General features: G+C 42.9%; 2 protein-coding genes across 5 annotated transcripts in view; both read left to right on the forward strand.

Annotated features, from left to right (window-relative positions):
* Positions 1–483: 483 nt before the first annotated feature.
* LOC100555744 (zinc finger protein OZF) lies at positions 484–12,559 on the forward strand. Of its 4 annotated transcripts, none has more exons than XM_062973292.1 (6): positions 484–527; positions 4,227–4,702; positions 7,406–7,505; positions 8,096–8,175; positions 8,397–8,517; positions 10,849–12,559. In XM_062973292.1, the coding sequence occupies exons 2-6, from the start codon at positions 4,304–4,306 to the stop codon at positions 11,838–11,840; spliced, it is 1,692 nt and encodes a 563-aa protein (XP_062829362.1). In that variant the 5' UTR covers positions 484–527; positions 4,227–4,303; the 3' UTR covers positions 11,841–12,559. The 4 variants fall into 4 exon arrangements, with proteins under 4 accessions (XP_062829362.1, XP_008116203.2, XP_008116202.2 ...); XM_008117996.3 differs by having other exon boundaries at positions 520–891; XM_008117995.3 differs by having other exon boundaries at positions 520–885.
* Positions 12,560–14,372: 1,813 nt separating this feature from the next.
* LOC100561995 (zinc finger protein 850) overlaps positions 14,373–23,301 on the forward strand; it is a 42,533-nt gene continuing 33,604 nt past the window's right edge. Inside the window, exons 1-7 of the mRNA XM_062969275.1 lie at positions 14,373–15,006; positions 16,721–17,365; positions 19,401–19,500; positions 19,783–19,862; positions 21,802–21,901; positions 22,330–22,409; positions 22,628–22,748. Of these exons, the coding sequence (XP_062825345.1) occupies positions 16,946–17,365; positions 19,401–19,500; positions 19,783–19,862; positions 21,802–21,901; positions 22,330–22,409; positions 22,628–22,748 (901 nt within the window). The 5' untranslated portion in view covers positions 14,373–15,006; positions 16,721–16,945. The remainder of the gene's footprint in view (positions 15,007–16,720; positions 17,366–19,400; positions 19,501–19,782; positions 19,863–21,801; positions 21,902–22,329; positions 22,410–22,627; positions 22,749–23,301) is intronic.

The raw sequence follows: 23,301 nt of genomic DNA on the forward strand, positions 1-23,301 counted from the left end.
GGCAGTGTGGAAGAGGCCTAAGTGAGGCCTAACTCTGCCTGTCCCCTGGACTGAGTGGGTTGCTAGGAGACCAAGTGGGCGGAGCTTAGCCTTCTAACTGGCAGCAATTGGATAAAAACAATTCTTCCTCTCCCTCTAATTAGGACTTAATTTTTCTTTTCTTTTTGTTGTATGAACGTAGAGGCATGGATGAGGGGTTGTGCTGCCAAGTTTAGTGTTTCTGGGATGTGCAGTTTTGTTGTTTTGTCCTAGGCCGAAATTTCATAACCCTTTTATATAGATAGATTACTAAAAAGAGATTGAGGAATGATGCACTGCTTGGGCTTGATTGCTTCTTGCCTGCCTCTTAAGGGTTAAAGTGATTGAGAGGGATTCCTAGAAGGAAAGAAGGAAGTGCTCCCCACAGCGGAAGCCCCGCCCCTACTCGCTAGTGACTGCTTTATTCCCTTCCTAGAGAGGCCCTAGCCATTCGTTTCCGGTTATGGCGCGTCGTCAATGGCTTTCCGTGTTTTCCTGCCGTTGCCATGGTGACGGAGCCCCCTTTGGGATAATGGAACCGTCCCTTCCCCCTCATCTTTCTTTCTTTCTTCCTTTCTTTTCCCTCATTCATCTTCCTCTCTCTCTTGAGGCCTGGCCTGATGCTCTTCTGAGGTTTCTTCTCCTTCCTTCATTCCTTCCCTCTGAAGGTTCAAACCAGTGGTTTTAATTTGGATGGTGAAGGGTTTCGTTCCCATCCGTCAAGCCATGTAGGATCCAGGCAGCAGAGGCCGGGAGGCGGCAGTGGCGGCAGAGTGTTGTCGAAGGCCTTCATAACCGGAATCACTGGCTTGCTGTGAGTTTTCGGGGCTGTATGGCCATGTTCCAGAAGCATTCTCTCCTTGATAGGTAAAGGTAAAGGTTTCCCCTGACGTTAAGTCCAGTCATGTCTGACTCTGGGGGTTGGTGCTTGTAAAGAAGTGTGATTTTTTAGTTTACAGATGTCATGTTTAATTGTGTTTTAAAAGTCATGTTTAACTGTGTTTTTAAAAAGGGGGTTAATATTTCAGTTACTCGGCACTCAGAGGCTGGTTGTCATGGAGAAGGCGGCGGAGCCAACTGGGTTAGCTGAAGAGAGCAGAATTTGGAGGGAAAACGCAGTCAGTCCGTCCGTCCGTCGGTGGTCAGCGAACCACAGGGAAGTCTGGGCTTTGTTGAAGCTCAGGGAAGGCTGATCCTAAGTTAGGGGATCAGGGATACAATAAGTTTGGTTACTTATTTTAAGGTAGTCTGTAATCGGAGAAATTGCAGTTAAGACTGATTCTCAGTTGGAGAATCAGGGTGGCTCAAAGATTGATTTTTGAGTCAATTTTAAAATAAGTTTGGGGACTTATTTTAAGGTAGTCTGTTTCCAGATAAGGAACGGATAGTCTGTGTTTGTAATTCACAGGGTGAAAGCAGTATAGAAAGAAGTGGAGAAAGGAGTGACATTTTAGGAAGCTTGAATCACCTCATTCTGTTATTGCAATTGTTAAGGAAAGTGCCTCTAAGTGAGAATTGTAACGAACTCATAAAATATAGAATAATAACCTCATTACAATTGGTGGCAGCGGTGGGATAAAAAGATTCCCCCCTGCCTGAGTTCATTACAGTCCTCATCTCCATTTCTAAGCCGAAGAGCCGGCGTTGTCCGTAGACACCTCCAAGGTCACGTGGCCGGCATCACTGTATGGCCATGTTCCAGAAGCATTCTCTCCTTGATAGGGAACTGGAAAGTATAGATGTTCACACATACATTGTATGCAACTTCGAAGTACTGAAATGTGGAAAAATCAGACTTTCTCTGTGTTAGATTCTTAGGGATGCGCAAGCTGGCAGGACAGAAAGGAGAAGGGGGGCCTGTTATCTATACATTCCAGTGTGAGATGGTCCCTGGTATGACTAATGGAGGGAGAGTGGACTTCGCTCTCCTGACAGGTCAAAAGCAGGCCCCTGATTGATGTATATAGTTGAACTCTTGTTATCTCTTAATCTGCTGCAAACCGCTTTCAGAGTGCCTTAGATAGGAAAATGCTGAGATATTCTCATATATGCCCCATGTATGTAGAAAAGGTAAAATGAGCTTTTTATAACGTGTAAAGTGTCGTAAAAAAATAATACAGTAGAGTCTCGCTTATCCAACATTCACTTATCCAACTTTCTGTATTATCCAACTCAGTTTGCCTTTTAGTAGTCAATGTTTTTACTGTCAATTTTTCAATACGTTGTGAAGTTTTGGTGCTAAATTCATAAATACAATAATTACTACATAGTAATTCAATACATAGTAATTACAGTAGAGTCTCACTTATCAAACACACGCTTATCCAACGTTCTGGATTATCCAACACATTTTTGTAGTCAATGTTTTCAATACATTGTGATATTTTGGTGCTAAATTCGTAAATACAGTAATTACTACATAGCATTACTACATAGCATTACTGTGTATTGAACTACTTTTCCTGTCAAATTTGTTTTATAACATGATGTTTTGGTGCTTAATTTGTAAAATCATAACCTAATTTGATGTTTAATAGGCTTTTCCTTAATCTCTCCTTATTATCCAACATATTCGCTTATCCAACGTTCTGCTGGCCCGTTTATGTTGGATAAGTGAGACTCTACTGTACTATGTATTGAACTGCTTTTTCTGTCCATTTTTGTAAAACATGTTTTGGTGCTTAATTTGTAAAATCATAACGTAATTTGATGTTTAATAGGCTTTTCCTTAATCTCTCCTTATTATCCAACATTTTCACTTATCCAACATTCTGCCAACCCATTTATGTTGGATAAGTGAGACTGTACTGTAATAATAATAATAATAATAACAACTTCATTTTTATACCTCTCCTCCATCTCCCCGCAGGGACTCGGGGCGGCTAACATGAGGTCAAGCCCAGATAACCACAAAGAACTGGATAAAATACATACAAAACAAAACAAGCATTATCAACAAGAAATTTTTAAATAGAATAAAAACCATTTAGGGCAATAATGCAGTAGTTAAATAAAATTGCCATATGGAAGCAAAACAGCAATTTAAAATAATAGAAGAACTGGGCAAAGTATGTAATTGAGAATCTAATGAGGTAGATAATAAAGTGCTGCAGTATTAACTGGGAGATTCGGAGGTGGGAAAAAGGAAAATTATTACCAACTGAAAGGGCAAGGAGACAGTACATCAGGCACAGTGATTATCAATGCTGAGGGGGTTGTCATTGTAATCAATGATTAAAGGCACACCGGAAGAGCTAAGTTTTTAAATCTTTCTTTAAGGCTGACAGGGTGATACGTATGTAGAAATATGTTGTTTGCCAGTATACTGAAAATGTATAAATAAAGGAGGTCAGCCCTTCGTCCTCTAGTGCCTTTTGGAGCAATGTACACTAGAGTCAGTTCTGGCTGGATTTCCTTAAAATAAGCAGTTCCTTTTCTAAGCCACCCAAAAGGATTTCTTTTGGTATTATTTCTCCTATTGGCCACAACATCCTGACGTTTCGCCCACATCTATGGTAGGCATCCTCAGAGGTTGTGAGGATGCCTGCGATAGATGTGGGCGAAACATTAGAAGAGAATGCTTCTGGAGCATGGCCATACAGCCCCGAAAAATCGCAGCAACCCAATGGAGGCAGACTCCGGGCCCTGTGTTTCCCGGAGGGAGGAGGGGGATTTGGGTCCCCCAGAGCTAGCCAAGACATCTCTCTGCTCTCGCTGGTTCTCCATCTTCAGAGGAAGAGGGGACAGCCTTCTCAGCCTCAGCTGTAGGTCCCGCTGCCTCACTTGCAAGAGTTAGAACAGGCATGGACAATCTTCAGCCCTCCAGGTGTTTTCAGCCCTACCGGCTGTTAGGAATTGTGGGAGTTGAAGTCCAACACACCTGGAGGGCCGAAGTTGGCCCATGGCTGAGTTAGAAACAGGCATTTGCCTTGGCAAAACATTGAGTGGGAGTTGTGCCTGATGGGAGAAAATGCTTCAGCCCCGGAAAATTTGGTTTGAAAATGCAGAGATTTATAGGGATTCAGAAAGCGTTTGTAAAAGTTCTAGGGACCGAACAATGGAGAGGACTGTAATTAACAGTGTTGCTCTCTGACAAGGAGAGGATCCTTTCCTGAATCTTTTCTCTCCAGGTCAAAAAACCAGTCAGCAATTCAACATTCATGGCAAATTGTATTAACACGATCTTGTTTATCTTGTTTTTTTTCTAGGCCCTGTCAGTTCTGCCAGTCCTTCCCATTTGAATGTCGTCTCCAGTTTGGAGGCACTCTAGAAGCACAGAACAATAATGGAAGAATCAGCTGTCTCCCAGTTAGAAACATTGCCTTCTGCTGTTGAGACAGAGAGCAGTAGAGCAATCTCGGAGGACACTTGGAAGAAAGATCTGGAAAGCAATTTAGACATTCAGAGACATTTTTTCCGGCGTCTCCGCTATGAGGAAGCTCTGGGGCCCCGAGAGGTTTGCAGCCGGCTCCACTCCCTTTGCCACCTGTGGCTGAAGCCAGAGCAACACTCCAAGGCGGAGATGCTGGACCTGGTGATCCTAGAGCAGTTCCTGGCCGTCCTTCCTCCAGAGATGAAGCGCTGGGTGAGGGAATGTGGGGCAGAGACCAGTTCCCAAGCAGTGGCTTTGGCCGAAGGATTCCTCCTAAGTCGGGCAGAGGAGAGGAAGCGGGAGAAGCCTCAGGTGAGGGAATATCATTTTGGGATTATTATTATTATTATTATTATTTTGTTTATACCCTGCTTTTTCTCTCCACAAGGAGACTCAAAACAGTTTACATCAGTATTTCTCGACCTGAGGGTCGGGACCCCTTGGAGGGAGGTCACAAGAGGGTTCTCAGCGGGGTGACCAAAGACCATCAGAAAACACGCATTGCTGATGGTCTTAGGAACTGCTTTGGCAGAGAGGTCTAAAGATCTATACGCCTGTCCTCATCTTTCTTTTTGGAAACAGACGGTGAATCCTCTGCTAGTCATACTGGGTATTTGTGCCAAGTTTGATCCAGATCCATCAGGTGGGTGCAAATTGCTCTTGCCGATGTGGGTGAACTATAACTCCCAACCTCTGTGGTCAGTCCCCTCGAACTCCACCAATATTCAGAATTCGGCATGTTGGGTATGTGTGGCAGGTTTACTAGTTCCATCACCAGTTTGGTACTCTTTGAGTGTTGGTGAACTACAACCCCCAGAATTCAAAAACAGCCCCCCCCAAGCCCCACCAGTATTCTATGTTGGTCATGTAAATAGTGTGCCAAGTTTGGTGCAGATCCAATGCGGGCTGGGTTCAGAGTGCTCTTTGATTGTAAGGTAACTATAAATCCCAGCAACCACAACTCCCAAATGACAAAATCATTTCCCCCCAACCCCACCAGTATTCAAATTTTGGCATATCAGGTATTTGTGCCAAATTTGGTCCAAATCCATTGTCGATTGGGTTCACAGTACTTTCCGGATGTAGGTCAACTACATCTCCCCTAAATCACTGTCAATTCCTCTCAAACCCCTCCAGTATTTTCTGTTGGTCATGGGAGTTCTGTATTCCAAGTTTAGTGTTCAGAATTATCTTTGATTGTAGGTGAACTATACATCCCAGCAATTGAAACTCCCAAATGTCAAAATCAATACCGCTCCAACCCCACCAGTATTCAAATGTGGGTGTATTGGGTATTTGTGCCATAGTTGGTCCAGTGAATGAAAATACATACTGCTTATCAGATATTTGCATTACAGTTCATCACAGTAGCAAAATGACAGTTATGAAGTAGCAACGAAAATAATTTTATGGTTGGTGGTCACCACAACATGAGGAACTGTATTAAGGAGTCGCATCATTAGGAAGGTTGAGAACCACTGGGTTACACTGAAAGCATTTCAATACAATTTAAAATCTACAAATATACTAACATTAAACAGAATTAAATATCAATGGTATTTTTGAAAATCACAGTTAAAGTACAAAATAACATATTCAAAGCTAGAAACCACGGCCCACCTCCCCAACTTGATCTTAAAAATCTTCTTCTTTAAAGGCCTCTCTGAATAAAAAGATGGTTTCAAGCAGCCATGAATGATAGTTTTGAAGGATAGTTTAAACTTCTGACTTTTCTACATGTTATGGACATTGTCCATCTATAGATGAGCCACCCGGCAAAGATATGTGAAGGGGATTTTAGACTGCATTTATAGAAGGATAGTTTCCAAGAGAAGGGAAATCATAGCTCCAATGTGTTTAGAAATGAAATGATACTTAAAGAGTTGTCGAAGGCTTTCATGGCCGGGATCACAGAATTGTTGTATGTCTTTCAGGCTGTGTGGCCATGTTCCAGAAGTATTCTCTCCTGAAGTTTTGCCCACATCTATGGCAGGCATCCTCAGAGCCTCTGAGGATGCCTGCCATAGATGTGGGCAAAACGTCAGGAGAGAATACTTCTGGAACATGGCCACACAGCCCGAAAGACATACAACAAACCTGATACTTAAAGAGACCAACAAATAAGTTAAAATCAACAGGAAACAAGCAGGCTTATATATTAGTTTAATAAGTGTTTGTTTACAATGTTTATAGGTTGTATGTTGTAGATCACAGGTGTCAAACTTACAGCCCTCCAGATGTTTAGGCCTCTGACTCCCAGAAGCCCTAACAAGCTTGTCGAATGGCTAGGAATTCAGGGAGCTGAAGTCCAAAATACCGGGAGGGCCATATGTTTGACACCACTGTTATAGATAAAGGTGTGTTAGTTACTTTCATATATAATGAAAAATTGTTTTATGGTAGTTTTAACTTCATTTTGTGTTGTTGCATTTTACAAGTATGTTTTCTCTTTGTATGTTTTACTAAAAATAATATACAAAACATGATAATGACACACAGAGAACAAAATATGTGGGAAAAGATTAAAAGACCCAGATGTTATAGGATGGTAAATTTTGAAATTTAAAAGGGACTCTTTGATAATTCCAGTAGTTTATATTTCAGAGAAAGCAACTGGCTGAACCATCTCTGAATATTCTTTCTCTAAGAAACTGTATGTTATTCAAAGGTAGAGATACAGTAACTCGACAGGCACAGAAAGCATAGATATACAGACTTAGGTTATTCAGCTCGAGAGCCCCTCTATTACAACCCCAGGATTATGTAAAGTACTTCCTTCGTCTCAGCAGTAGTCCTTCTACTTCAGATCGAGTCCTGAAGCAGAGTTAAATGCCCAAATGAAGGCAGAATTCCCACACCAAAATCAAGGGAAGACAGATTCTTCTTACACAGAATGAAGAAAACCTGTCTTGGCTCCCAACCCCAGTCCAAGCAGTCTGGAGCAGGTTGCTGAAAGAGAACTGTCTTTCCTTTTCTAATATTCCTTTTTCTTTGTGTTCTTTGATGCTTGTTCAGATGCAGGACTCTTTTGCAGATGAGACAAATGAGGTGGAGAAGATTCTTTCGGAGACCATTTGCGTTGTCCAGATTGGAGATGGAGACTATATCACAGTTGGTAAGGATGACTTCTTGCTTGGTCATCTCCTCTTGAGTAATCCTTAAAGGTCTCGGCTGTGTGAATAAAAAAAAATTACTGGGGAACCTGGGAGCTTAAGAATGATCTTGAAAGGAGACATTTCTCTGTAATACTTATTTGTGCCACTTTCAAGGTTACTTGATTTCTTTGCTTCTTTCTGGATGTTTATGGTAGTGAATGTGCTCTTGGCCACATTGGCAAAAATACAGAAACGAATGCAGTCAATGCTCTACATTTCCTGGGATTAGGTCTCAACACCCCAGTAAAACAAAATAGACCTGGAACTGAAATCCAGTTTATGGTGGTGGATATGCTCTTGGCTACATTGACACAGATATAGAAAGATGATCAAATGTAGTCAATCCTCTACATTTAGAAGAATTAGGTCAGAGGATCCCATAAACCAAAGTAGTTCATATTAAAGACCTAGAACCCAAATTCAATGAGAATTTTTTAAAGAAGACCTTGGGGCAAGCAAAGAGTTCCAGGCTTCCAAGGCTAGGGCTGTGAGGGCAGCCCAGAAACGGGACCGGTTTCACCCTCCACAATGTCTTTCCTCTCTTTCGCAGGCTATGAATCATGGCCAAGTGATAGTAGCACATCTTTTCATGATTCCTTACTAAGAAGAGATTCTGTGGGACCAGATCAGGTAGGCAGCAGGATCCCTGGAGGGGGAGGGGAAGCCGAGTTTCCTTGTCGCTTGAATCTTGTCCGGGCCCTAACAAAACCTTTTTCTGTTATATTCCTCCCATCCAAGATGATTGCAATAAATGACTTATTCAAAGAAATCAATAACAAATGCCCTGGTTTTCCTTTCCAACTGGAGTGGCATTTCCTCATTGCAGATAACATTAATTTTTTTGTCTTCAGGTAACCTTTGAAGATGTGTCTGTGGATTTCACGGAGGAGGAGCAGGCCCTGCTAGATCCAAGCCAAAAAGCTTTGCACCAGCAAATCATGGAGGAGAATTTAGAGATTGTGTCCTCTCTGGGTAAAGATCCTTTATGTTTGTGGATAATTTAATCAGTTTACAAGTTCTAAAAATCATCCAGTGTTTCAGATGTCTTTCTTGGAAGCCATTGGAAACAAACGCATTCCATTTTCCACATGAATGCCAGCCCAAGAAGAGAATTAGCATTTGAGTCAAGTTGTCATGTTATATGAATTCCAGGCACATGGTTATTTGCCATCCACCAACCATGCTTGTGATGGTGGTGGTATTGTAAGTAGAGCTTCTGTTGAGGATCTTAGCTCCCAGCTAGGTTTGTACAAGGAGATACAGTCAGTCAGATAACCTATATGTGAGCCATATAGGGCTTTATAGGTCATAATCAGCAATTTGAAATTTAGCCAGAAACAAACTGGCAGGCAGTGGAGCAGAGCAACAAAGGAGTTGTGTACTCCCTGCAGTCAGTCCTTGTTAACAGTTTTGCTTCAACTCTTTGGACCAGTTGAAGCTTTCAGAAACTCTTCAAAGGTTGTCCCAAGTAGAGTGAATTACAGCAACCTAAATGGGATGTAACTAAGCCATGTAGCACCACCATAGATTGATCCACCATCTGAAGCAACATGCACAGTTGCTGCACACATTTTAAATATACAGAAGCACTCTTGGCCACTCCAGTAGCCTAGATATCTTCATTGGTTAATGTAACCCCATCTCGCACTAGCTGAATCTCCAATCCTTGATCAGCTTTCTGACGAATCAGGAACACCTCTGGCTTGTTTGAATTAAATTTCAGTTTGTTGGCCCTCGTTCAGCCTGTTACTGGTGACAGTGTTTAAGTGCAGCTGGCTAATATCTGTACATAGATGACACGTCACATTTCAGATGACCTCTCTCATGGGGTCAGGAAGAAAAGAGCCCTGAGAGATCCCAACAGGCTTGAATAGGAAACCCCTTGCATCACTTTCTGGGTTTACTCCTCCAGGAAGGAACAGAGGCACTATGAAACGGTGCCTTCCACTCCCATCTAGCAAGATGGCCCAGAAGGATACCATGGTCGATAGTATCAATAACTGCTGAAAGGTGCCTTAGAACCAGTTGGGACATGTTCTCCACCTCTGTCTAGTCTCATTCAAAGCTATTTCTGTCCAGTAAGCAGGCTGAAATGGAAGTAATAACCATAGCTTCCTTGAGTGGGTCTATCCATCATAATTCAGCTTCTCTCTTTTCCTACTGCCTTCCACTTTTCAAAACATCATCTTATACGGTGAGATGAACTATTCAAGGTGGGACTGAGGCCCCTTCCACACAGCTGAATAAAATCCCACATTATCTGCTTTGAACTGGAATCTATGCCAGTGCAGACTCAGATCAAAGCAGATATTGTGGGATGTTCTGCCTTGATATTCTGGGTTATATGGCTGTGTGGAAGAGCCCTCAGTTTGTTATATTTGGCTTTGAGTGAGAGTTCAGTCATTGATTTGGTGCATGACCCGGTCCTTGGTCTACTTGAATGATTGTTTCTAAACAGGTGGAAATCAGATTGTTCACGACTGAAGTTGTTTCACCCATATATTTACTTTACTGCCTGGTGTCATGAAATTAAGTTCTGCCACAAATTTACTTTTCTCTCAACATGAAAAAATGAGTATGGTCCAGATGTCTGAGTCCATAGGCTGGATTATGTTCTTAGAGGCAAATCGTTTTTGCTCAAGTTTTTAAAAAGGTATTAGATTGATTCTGCATATGCTCCATAGATAGAAAAATAATAAAATTAATGCAGACCCATGCTTGTGAAGCTAATGCCAGAAAATTGAAGTTTTTGCCTTCTGTCTCTACTATATCTAAAGTAGATGTGTTCAACGCTAGTGGAGCACTTAAAAAAAAAGGAGCGAAATTGGGAAAGTAACATTTAATGAAAAATGATAGGTGTGACAAAACAAAGAGAAAGTAAATATTAAACTCCAGATGTGTTCAGCTTCATAAAATCCTTTGTTAAAACACCACCTAGACTCTTACTTGTCAACTGAATTTTGATGTTTGTTCTCCTGCATGATGACATGTAAAGTTTCCTTAACTTCCTGGCACCAGGCAGATCAAGGATTTCTACAGAGGATCCCAGAGAGACTTGAACTAAAGAAACAAAAACATTTTCCCAACCTTTATAGAGAAATGATTCATTTTGATTCTTCATCTTGGTATCATTTTAGGAACAAAGACAGATATTTTCTTTACAAGCCAGTGTGGGAAGGGGTTATCTTGACTATATGCATATTTCAGATTGCATCCTTTTAAAGCATTTAAAGATAACTTTAATATAACCTTTTCTTTTAAACACGTGGTCACACTTACCTTGTTCTCAAACCATTTAAACAGGGGAAGAAGAGCTCACTTGTCATCAAGAAACAAACACAGATGATAAACCATTTAAATGCTTGGAATGTGGAAAGAGCTTCTGTCACAAGAGATACCTTGTTCGTCATCAATCAACTCACACAGGAGATAAACCATTCAAATGTTCAGAGTGTGAAAAGAGTTTCAGTCAGAAGGCAATTCTTATTCGTCATCAGGCAACTCACACAGGGGAGAAACCATTTATATGCTGGGAGTGTGGAAAGAGCTTCAGTCAGAAGTCAAACCTTCATGTTCATCAGTCAACACACACAGGAGAGAAACCATTTATATGCTCCGAGTGTGGAAAGAGCTTTTGTCGAAAGACACACCTTGTTCGTCATCAGTCAACTCACACTGGAGAGAAACCTTTTATATGTTCAGAGTGTGGAAAGAGCTTCAGTCGGAAGGCATGCCTCATTCTTCATTATGGGACACACACAGGAGAGAAAGCATTCATATGCTCAGAGTGTGGAAAGAGCTTCAGTCAGAAGGCACACCTTGTTTTCCATCAGTCAGCTCACACGGGAGAGAAGCCATTTAAATGTACAGAGTGTGGAAAGAGCTTCTGTCGGAAGTCACACTTCATTCGTCATCAGTCAACTCACACAGGGGAGAAACCATTTACATGCTCAGAGTGTGGAAAGAGCTTCAGTCTGAAGGCAGACCTTGTTCGTCACCAGTCAACTCACACAGGAGAAAAACCATTTATATGCTTGGAATGTGGAAAGAGATTCAGTCAGAGATCACACCTTGTTTTTCATCAGGGAACTCACACGGGAGAGAAACCATACAAATGCTTGGAGTGCGGAAAGAGCTTCAGTCGGAAGGCAGACCTCCTTCTTCATCAGTCAACTCATACAGAGCTTCAGTCAGAAAGCACACCTTTTTCATTATCAGTCGACTCGCACAATGAAGAAACCATTTATATGCTTGGAGTTTGGAAAGAGTTTCAATCAGAAGATAAACCTTATTAATTATCAAAGTTGTCACTAACCAATAGATCAGACAAAAAGTTGTCACACTGTGAAGAAGCCATTTAAATGCTTATAGAGTGGGAGAAAAGGCTAAATTCCCATCAATTAACTCACACAAGTGAGAAAGCACTAAAATGCTTTAAATGTGGGGGATATTTCAACCTTAAAAAAGAAATCCTACTCCTCATCATCTAATTCGCACATGAGAGAAACTGTTTACAGTTGTTTGTTTACAGCTTGGAAAAAGCTTTAGTCTCAAGAAATACCTCAAGCGTCGTCTTGCACTCAACACACTGAAATGATTAGTGTGGAAATAGCTTCAATCAGGAGATTCATTCTTTTCATCGAGCAGCTAATGCAGAGGAACAATTACTTCATTCTTTGGAGTGCAGGTAGAGCTGGAGAAACACAAGCTTGCTTGTTTCACATCAGAGAACTCAGAGAAGGCCTAAATCTTATTCAAAAAGACACTGAGATCAAAATACTGAACTTTATTGGAATTAATAACTCGATCTCTCTCTGAAAATATTCACAATTTTTCTTTTATTAAATATCTAATAAAGAATAATAGAAAATATGTCAAGAGGTAAAGAATATTTTAGTGTTTTATATCTGTTCATCCATATTGGTTGCTCTAAATATTTCGTGTCATGAAATTTTCACCGTTGTTTCTCAAAATATGTAAGTCAGAATAAATCTATTTTATTCTGTGTTTAGAATTCTGAGTCTGTTTTGTATGTTATATTAATGTAATATTTTGCACTGAGTCTATGTGCTTAGGTTTAAAGGAAAGAGGTAAATTATATTAACAATTACCACAACTGTCTCTAGTAGTCCAGCAGAATTATGGACTAATGGAGTCAGATTCACTTCCAACAGCATGATGATTTGCAAACCATCTAGTAAGTTGGATGTAACCTTGGACTGTTGGAGCTGAAAATTAATTTGGCAATTTAAAGAAATTCAATCAGGGGACTCAAATTATTCCCACTTAATATTGCTCTTGTCCTTTGTTGGTTGGTATTCATTTTAAATTATATTGAGGAATGATTGGGTGCTTTCAGATGGATATATACACACACACACACACACATACTGTTTGTGTTAGAATTGTATGAGTGTGGAAATTAGATAGAGGTTTCAGTAAGGAAAATACCAGCATACTTCTCCAAATACCTAGCAGTGGATAAGTAACGCTAAACCTATAGGCTGTTAGGAATTGTGGGAGTTGAAGTCCAAAACATCCGGAGGGCCCAAGTTTGCCTTTGTCTGAGCTAACATGCACAGCATTATAAATTAGAGTATTCAATGATAATTGTCAAAAAATTCTCAGTGGAACAAAATACTGCATCCTGATAGATTGTAGTTCTCAGAAGAGATTGAAGAAAGGTATGTATAATCTTTCCAGCTGTGGTTGTTGTGAATTTTCTGGGCTGTATGACCATGTTCCAAAAGCATTCTCTCCTGACGTTTCACCCACATCTATGGCAGGCATCCTCAGAGGTTGAGGGGTCTGTTGGAAACTAAGTAAGTGAGGTTTATATATCTGTGGAAAATCCAGGGTGGGAGAAAGAACTCTTGTCTGCTTGAGGTACGTGTGAATGTTACAATTTGCCACCTTGATGAGCATTTTAATGGCCCACAGTTTCAAGGCCTGGCTGGTAGCTGCCTGGGGGAATCCTTTGTTAGGCGGTGGTAGCTGGCTCTGATTGAGTCTTGTCTGGAATTTCTCTGCTTTTGGGGTCTTGTTCTTTATTTACTGTTCTGATTTTAGAGTTTTTTTAAATACTGGTAGCCAGCTTTTGTTCATGTTTATGGTTTCCTCCTTTCTGTTGAAATTGTCCACCTGCTTCTTGTGGGTTGCAATGGCTTTCCTGAGTAGTCTGACACGGTGGTTGTTAGAGTGGTTCAGCATTTCTGTGTTCTCAGATAATATCTCGTGTCCAGGTTGGTTCATCAAGTGCTCTGCTATGGCTGTCTTCTCTGGTTGAGTTAGTCTGCAGTGCCTTTCATGTTCCTTGATTCGTTTCTGCTGCGTTTGGTGGTCCCTCTGTAGACTTGTCCATAGCTGCATGGTATACGGTAGGCTCCTGCAGAGGCGAGACGATACCTCTTGTCCTTTGCTGTAGATAGTTTGTAGGTTGTGTTTCTTCATCAGCTTCCTTATGTGGTCAGTGGTTCCTTGATTTATATGACAAAAACACTTTTCCTCTGGGTGGATCTTTGTCTTTATTTCTGTGACTTGTTCTTGGCCTCGCAGCTCTTCTGATGCCTGTGGTGGAGTCTCCATTGGTCTGTAGGGCCCAGTTGAGGTGGTTCAGTTCCCCTTGGAGGGGGTGGGCTTTGCAGATCCTTTTCAGCTGCCATTCCCTGGAAGCCATGTTTCAGGATACAGCAGGCATGGGCCAACTTGGGGCCCCCAGGTGTTTTGGACTTCCACAATTCCTAACAGCCATTCCTTGCCCGCCTTCCGAAGGGTTAACACGAACGAGAGGCGTTCCTAGACGGGAAAGGCACGACCGAAGCCACGCCCCTTTCCGGCCAGAGGCACAGGAAGGAGCTTCTCTGAGGGGATTTTTTTTTCGTGTCAGGAGCGATCGGGAGTTGCTCTGAGGGGATGGCCAGGTAGGACAGGGCCCAGAGAAACAGGCCTTGTCTTTGGAGACGCCAAGCGTCCTTTCAGGGCTGACAGGTAGTGCTGGTGACTGGGAAGGGATGTTGCCGATGAAGGGCTGGCCCAGGAGGCAGGGGAGTTTTCTGGGTGTCTAATCATGTTCCAGAAGCATTCTCTCCTGACGTTTTACCCACATCCGTGGCAGGCATCCTCAGAGGTTGTGATATCTGTTGGATACTATGCAAGTGAGGTTTATATACCTGTGGAATAATGTCCAGGGTGGCAAAAAGAATACTTGTCTCTTTTTTAAACTAAATTTTTATTAGTGCTTTTGCAAATAAAATACAAAATAAAAACCAACCCTGTAATACATTGCAAATCAATATTGGGGAAGGGAGAGAGAGGCGGTGGGGATGAGGAAAGAGAGAGTTAGAAGAAAAGAGAGAAGAAGAAAAAACAAACAAACAACAATTCACCCAATAGGTGCCCTCCTTCCTGTGGTGTGAAGATATTAATAAGAAAGAAAAAGAGAAAAAAACACAAAAAAACAAGGTATAAAAATAGACTTCCAACCGTTGCATGATAACATTAAATTCTCCTCTTTCATGTTTCCTCATTCTTTTTCTGGTGTCCCAGTTCATTCCTATTCCAGTTCTCCAGTTTTATGGCTTAAATCCTATTTTTGTTTTCTTTGGTCTCAAATTAAAATCTTCATATTCTCATCTTTTAAGTATTTTTAACCAGTTCCCAGTCAGTTTTTTTTGATCTGCCTTGATTGTTTTTTATTAAATTAATCAATTTGTCCATATTCATTATTTCCAGAAGCTTGTTTATCCAGCACTTTGTCTCTGGGATTTCTTTGTCTCTCCAGAATCTGGCATATGTCATCTGTGGCAGACATCCTCAGAGGTTGTGAGGTCTGTTGGAAACTAGGCAAGTGAGGTTTATATACCTGTGGAATAATGTCCAGGGTGGGAGAAAGAATACTTGTCTCTTTGAGGCGAGTGTGAATGTTGCAATTGGCCAGCTTAATTAACATTGAATAGCCTTGCAGCTTCAAAGCCTGGCTTCTTACTGGCAGGGAAATCCTTTGTTGGGAGGTGTTAGCTGGCCCTGATTGCTTCTTGTCTGGAATTCCTCTGTTTTCTGAGTGGTGTTCTTAGTTTACTGTCCTGATTTCAGAGGGGCTCTTCCGAGGGGTTTGCAAAGGACTGGGCTAAAATTGATCTCCCTCTTTTTCTGTCCCAGGAAGGAAGGGAGGTGGGAGGGGTAGGAGTGTTTACTGGACATGAACATTGTCTTCTGAGGGGGTTAATCCTGCAGTTTGGGAGGCAGTAGTGGAGGCAGGCTTAAAGCCCCCTTGTCTTGTGGAGGGAGGAAGTGGCTCAGCAGTCTTTCCATGGGTCATTTGAACCCACAGATCCATTGAGTCCTAGTTTCCAGGGCAGCAGAAAGCAAGACCTATTCCCTCTTCCTTATGACATCCTTTCATATATTTATGTTGTTTATACTATATATTGTGTGTGGCCTATCTGATATTATGATGTGGTTTTATGAATTTTATGCTTTATTTTAACTATGTTGGTTAGGCTTGTCCCCATGTGAGCCGCCCCGAGTCCCTTTGGGGAGATGGAGGTGGGATACAAAAATAAAGTTATATATATCCCTGATTTCAATGGAAGAGTCCCTTCACTGGTTCCTCTGTTTCCCTTGCAAGGTCAGGAAAAGGAGGCGCCCTAGACATCGGCTTCAAGCAGCAGAATCTCTTGGCTGGGAACTATGGGGCCTGCAGGGGGGGAAGCATTGCAATAACCATAGTCAAAAGATACATGGTCTCATCATATGAACATTTTCCCACTTCAATCCACTTTAAATGCTGTGATTGTTTCCTGCAGAATTCTGGGGCTTGTAGTTTAGGGAGGCCCAGGGCTTCTCTGGATGAGCAGTTTAAAGGTCCCTCCCTAGACTGCAAAGTCCAGAATTCTGCAGGAGGCAGTCACAGCATTTCAAGTGGATTGAAGGGGGGGAAATGCTCAAGTGTAATGAGGCCCAAAGTTTGAGAATGCAGGGGATTCAGAGGGATACAGAAAATAAGGACCCTGACTTTGAGAAGTGAGAAGTTTAGGCCCTTTTCTTAAAGCTAGGTTTTTGCCCTCTATCCATATAGAAAAGCAGCCATCTATTAGACATTCATGGACAAACATTTATCCAGCCCCTAAAGCCTCATTAATGAGAGTCTCGTTATCATCCTGTTTTCTTTTTGCAGGCCCTTTCAGTATACTCAATCATGCCTTTGGATACACTCTTCATCCACTTTGGAGGCACCTGAGGCACCTTCTACACTGTCTCTATATTCCAGGATCTGATCCCAGATTATCTTCTTATCTCAAATTGTATGGCAGTGGAGACTCATATAATCCACTTCAAAGCAGATAACCTGGTTCAGACCTGGGATATAGGGACTGTGTAGAAGGGGCCTGTGAAGCTCTGAATGAAGATGGAAGAGCAAGAGTCAGCTGCCAGCCAGTTAGAAATATTTTCTTCTGCTGTTGAGGCAGAGAGTGGTGGAGCATTCTGGGAGGACCCTTTGAAGAAAGACTGGGAGAGCAATCTGCTCCATTCAGACCTTCACTGCCAACATTTCTGGCGTATCCACTATGAGGAGGCCGATGGGCCACGTGAACTTTGCAGCCGGCTCTACTCTCTCTGCCGCCTGTGGCTGAAGCCAGAGCGACACTCCAAGGTGGAGATGCTGGACCTGGTGCTCCTGGAGCAGTTCCTGGCCGTCCTTCCTGCGGACATGGAGCGCTGGGTGAGGGAATGTGGGGCAGAGACCAGTTCCCAGGCCGTGGCTTTGGCTGAAGGATTCCTCCTGAGTCGGGAACAGGAGAGGAAGCAGGACAAGCTGCAGGTGAGAGAGGGAATCACCTTGGTAGTTTCAAGGAGCAAAGAATTGTTTTGAAGCATGCCTGCACAACCTGTGGCCCTCCAGATGTTTTGGACTTCAGCTCCCAGAATTCCTGCCCATTGAACAAGCTGACTAGGGCTTCTGGGATTTGGAAGCCCTAACAGCTTGAGGGCCGGAGGTTGTGTGGGCCTGTATAGTGTAAAATGCCAGCATATTTATGTACATGTTACAGACATTAGCTATAGATAGTCCACCTAGCAAAGAAAGGTAAAGGTCATTTTAGCCTGCATTAATAGAAGGATAGTTTCCAAGAGACGAAAAACCATAGTTCCAATGGGTTCAGGCCTCATATCAATTAATATTCAGTTTCAACTAAGAAGGGTGTAAACAATTTGGAGCAAGTTCAGAGATGATTAACAAGGATGATAACATGCAGAGAACAAAATATGTGAAAAAAACATTGAAAGACCCCTGTGTGTACACTTTGATCAAGAGTAGACTGATGGTGACAGAACTGTCCTCCTTGCATCCCTCAAAGGGCTCTCATGGAGGAGAGGAAACCATATGGCTCTCTGTTCCCACAGAGGTACAGCTAAGTTTAGTGATTTGAAGTTACAAGATGGTAAACTCTGACCATTAAAAAGACGAACACTACCTGTGAAAGGGATCGAGGAACCTTCAGCCACTTTTACACTCACAGGTGCTTTTGCCAGTTTCTTCCTCTAAAGAATAGTCCACTTCAGTTGTCATACAATCATAGAGTTGGAAAAGACCACAAGGGTCATCCAGTCCAACCCACCTCCCAACTTAAAGACATACATTGAAAGTTCTTATTATGCCATCTTGCTAACTTCTTATCTTGGACAACTTTGTTATCCTACCTAGCTATCTCAATAATCTTTTTTAAAAATTCTTTTGAAGATTCTGGTTTTTATCTAATCTCTTCCAATATTTTTCATATGCAATGGGTTATCCCATTTATAGTACTTCATTGACTGTGTCAATTATGTAACTATCTCCTCCCGATTTGACACATTCACCTTTCGGCCCAGACTTGTGTTTGATATACCTGTTTTAACATTTTATCTTGTAAGATTGTCCTTTTCGATTGTTTTACCGATATTGTTGATTTATTGTTGTAAATTTGTGTTTTAGTTTTGATTTTATATTCTGATGTTGGGCAAGGCCCCATGTGAGCCGCCCCGAGTCCCTTCGGGGAGATGGGGCGGGGTACAAGAATAAATTATTATTATTATTATTATTATTATTATTATTATCCCATCAACCTTCAAGTATGGTAATCCTAATCCTAACCATTTTCCCATCCATTCAAATTCTTCCTTTTGATTAGAATTAATCTATATTAATATATTTCAACAGTTTTCTATATATTGTTTTATTAAACCACACTCTTTCCCCAAAAAGGAAGTTATTTTTTTTAATTCTTCCAAAGTTCCATTCCCAATCCATTGTCAATTGTAATAAAAGGCATTCTTGAATTAACAATTTGTCCATTTAATCCCTAGAAGATGTCTTTAGCTAGTTTGGGAGCCGTCAAACCAGTTTTTTTCTCTGCAGATTGCTTCTCTTTCACCTTGAGCCGAAGTGAGAGGGAATTTTAACTCTTCAGCTCCTCCCGCAAAGTCCTGTAAAATTATGTATATTAAAAAGCAGTTCTGGTCCAGCTCAACTATGGCCTTTTTATTTCAGCCTGAGCCCCACAGCAGAGCTCCATGCCCCGAAGGCAGAATTATCCTACCAAAACCAAATACATAGGCAGATTCTTATATAGCAGTGGTTCCCACCCTAGGGTCCCCAGATGTTTTGGGCCTTCGACTCCCAGAAATCCTAACAGCTGGTAAACTGACTGGTATTTCTGGGAGTTGTAGGCCAAAGACATATGGGGACCCCAGGTTGAAAACCACTGTTATATAGGATGAACAAAATCAAAATTGGCTCCTCACCCACAGTCTGAACAGGTCACCAAGACACACATACACCCTTTTAAATCTTTTTTTGTCTGATCTTTGCTGTTCAGGAGCTGGACTCTTTTTCAGATGACACCAATGAGGTGGAGAAGTCTATTTTGGACACCATTTGCACAGTCCAGGTTGGACACAGGGAATTCAACACAGCTGGTAAAGTAAGGGGAGGGTCCTTCTTCTTGCTTGGCCACTCCCTCTTGATTGGTCTGCGATGGCAGGAGAGGAAGATTTAAAAATGGGGTTTGTTTTTGACCAGTGGAGTCTAACCAACATCCTTGGCCCTGGATTACAGAGTAAATCATGCTTAACAGCAATAAAAACATTTTTTAAACCAAGTAAGGGGAAATTGGCCAGTTTCTAAGGCTACTAACTGTTGGGCCAGCCTGGAAAAGGGACCAGTCTCACCTTTCCTGATATCTTTCCTCTCTTTTCCAGGCAATGGAACATGGCCAAGTGAGAGTAGCACATCTTTTCATAATTCCTTATTAAGAAGAGATTCTGTGGGATTAGATCAGGTAGGCAACAGGATCCTTGGAAGGGAGGGGAAGCCGAGTCACTATGTTCCTTGAATAAAGCCCTGGCTGAACCCTGAGTTTAGATTGAGCCTCTCCTCCAGGCCCTGGTTCCCTCGTCCCCCACTCATTCCAGCAGCAAACGCGCAGTGACAGCAGCTGCCTTTGCCGTCCTCCCTCGCTTGCCCTCTCACTCATCGGCCGGGTCTCAGTTCTGCCACCGCTGCCCTTGACACTAAGATCTGGGCCGGTGAGTGAGTGAGCGGTCGAGGGAGGGTGGCAAAGGCGTCAGAAGAAGCTCTTCCAGGTTTCTGCTTCTGCCACCGCTGCTGCCTTTGTCTCTCACTCTCTCACTCACCTGCCCTCCGTTGCTCTCTTGCTCACTTACCGGGCCGGGTCCTGCTTCTGCCACCACTGCTGGGACCCAGCCCAGGGAGTGAGTGAGAGAGAGAGAGCGAGGGAGGGAGGGCAGGCGAGTGAGTGAGTGAGAGAGCGAGGGGGAACAACAACAGCAGCAGCAGAAGCAGGAGACTGGAAGAGGTGTCCAGGCTCCTGCTTCTGCTGTTGCTGCACCTTTGTGGTTCACCCTCACCCTCTCACTCACTCACTGGGCCAGGTCTTGGTTCTTCTGCTGCTGCTGGGACCCAGCCCAGTGGGAGAGCGAGGGCGAGAGTGAGCAACAAAGGTGGCAGCAGCGGCAGAAGCAGGAGCCCGGAAGAGGTGGCCAGGCTCTTGTTTCTGCCATTGCTGTACCTTTGTGGCTTACCCTTGCTCTCTCACTCACTCACCTGCCCTCCCTTGCTCTCTCACTCACTCACTGGGCCAGGTCCTGGTTCTGCAACCGCTGCCAGGACCCAGCCTGGTGAGTGAGTGAGAGAGCGAGGGAGGGCAGGTGAGTGAGTGAGAGAGTGAGAGTGGGAGACAAAGGCAGCAGCGGTGGCAGAACCAGGAGCCTGGAAGAGCTTCTGCTGCTGCCTTTGCCGCCTGCCCTCGACAGCTCACTCACACACCGGGCTGGATCTTAGTGGCAAAGGCATCGGTGGCAGAACCGGGACCTGACCAGTGAGCAAGCGGGCGAGCGAGGGAAGACAGCAAAGGCAGCTGCTGCCGCTGCACCTTTACTGCTGGGACAAGCAGGGGACGAGGGAACCAGGGCCTGGAGGAGGCAGAAAGGGCAGGCCAGCGAGTGAGCGATCCCTCCCTATTATCCATCATTTTCACTTATCCGACATTCTGCCCGCCCATTTATGTCGGATAACCGAGACTCTACTGTATCTTCATAGTGTCTCAACCAATTCAACATAGTTTGTGGAAGCCACAAAAACAAAGTTTCTGGGGTATAACGATTACTTTCAAAGCAAGCACCACTTGATTAAACAGGAAATAATACTTTCAAACCAGGAACAGAACATTTTTCAAATTTTGTTATATAGTGTAATCCAGAGTTTCTCAAACTGCTCCTCCAGATGTTCTGGACTTCAGCTCCCACAATTCCTAACAGCTGGTAAAATGGCTGGGATTTCTGGAAACTAAGTCCAAAACACCTGGAGGAGCACAGTTTGAGAAACACTGGTGTAATCAATACATTCTTTGCATCAGTCTTCTCCCAAAAGGTAACTCAACTTGGAGAGGATGGACTACAGGATGCAGTAAGGAAAATGCAACACAGAATACGTAAAGAAGCAGTTCAGGAATATCTGGCTAATGAATCCAAGTATTCAGGGCCAAATGAACTACACCCAGGGGTATTAAAAGAACTGGCAGATGTAATTTCAGAATTATTTGGAATCATCTGGTCCAGCAGGCTGAAGGAAAGCAAATGTTGTCCCCATCTTCAAGAAAGGGGGGAGAGGGAGACCCAAACAATTACTATCTAATTGCTGAAAGAGAACCCTCCCTTCTTTTCTAATCTTTTTCTTTGTGATTTTTGTTGCTTGTTCAGGTGCAGGACTCTTTTGCAGATAAGACCTATGAGGTGGAGGAGTCTCTTTCAGACACCATTTGTGTTGTCCAGATTGGAGATGGAGAATTTATCACAGTTGGTAAGGGATGGCTGGTGGTCCTTCATGCTTGATCATCTCCTCTTGAGTAATCCTTAAATGTCTGAGCTGTGTGAATTGAAAAAAAAAAGTTGGGAAGCCTCGGAGTTTAAAATGCTATTGACAGGAGATATTTCCCTCCAATACTTATCTGTACTATTTTCAAGGATATTTCATTCATTTGATTCTCTCTGGATGTTTATGATCGTGGATATGCTCTTGCCTATATTGACACATATAGAAAGTTTATCTAATGTCTCCTTTTACTAGGATTAGGTCACAGGACTGCTATAAAACTAAGTAGTCCACATTAAAGACCTGGGACCCAAAGGGGGGATTTTAAAAGAGGGCCAAAGGGCAAGGGGAGAGCAAGGCCAGTCTGGAAAAGGGACTGGTCTCACCCTTCACAATGCCTTTCCTCTCTTTCACAGGCTATGAAACATGGCCAAGTGATAGTAGCACCACTTTTCATGATTCCTTATTGAGAAGAGATTCTGCAGGACCAGATCAGGTAGGCAGCAGGATGCCTGGAAGGGGAAGGGAAGCCGAGTCTCCTTGTCTCTTGACTATTGTCCTGATTCTAGATGAAGCTCCTGCTTCTACGTTTCTTCCATCCCAGATGTTTTCAATGAATGACTTATTCTATGAAGTCAACCACAAATGACCTGATTTTCCTTTCCAACTGGAGTGGCATTTCCTCCTCGCAGATGAACTTTTTTTTGTCTTTAGGTGACCTTTCAAGATGTGTCTGTGGATTTCACGGAGGAGGAGCAGGCCCTGTTGGATCCTGGCCAAAGAGCCTTGCACCAGCAAGTCATGGAGGAGGATTTAGAGATTGTGTCCTCTCTGGGTAAAGCTCCTTTATTCATATTAAAACCAGCACTTTGAATTGTGTCTGGAAACAAATTGGCTATCAATGTAGCTGTGGCAACAAGAGTTGGGGTGCTTGCTCTACCTAGACAGTCTGTCTGCAGCCACAAGTAGAGCACAGTACTGTCTTTGAAACTGGATGTAACAAAGGCAGGTACTAGATTTGGCTTTTGAAAATGCAGATACAGTTGGCACACAAATCTTAAATATGCAAATCACTGCTTGCCACCAGAGAAACTCAGCACGAAGGATGAGTGGGCCTCCAGCTTTAGTGCTGAGTCTAGGTGGGCCCCAAACTGCGGACCTGTATATTCAGGGAGGGTGTGATTCCATCCAGCACAAGCTGAATCATTTTCCCTGGTCTGTATTGCAGCTGACCAGGAGCACCACTGTCTTGTATGGATTCAGTTTGTCTTCATCTAGCTAGTTATTGATGACAGTTTAGATAGAAATGAGGCATAGAGCTGGCACTTTACCCTCAAACCCCGGATAGCCTCTCACAGCGGTTTCATGCAGATGCTAATCAGCATGGG

Source organism: Anolis carolinensis, chromosome 2, assembly GCF_035594765.1.
Source record: "Anolis carolinensis isolate JA03-04 chromosome 2, rAnoCar3.1.pri, whole genome shotgun sequence".
Lineage (NCBI taxonomy): Eukaryota > Metazoa > Chordata > Lepidosauria > Squamata > Dactyloidae > Anolis > Anolis carolinensis.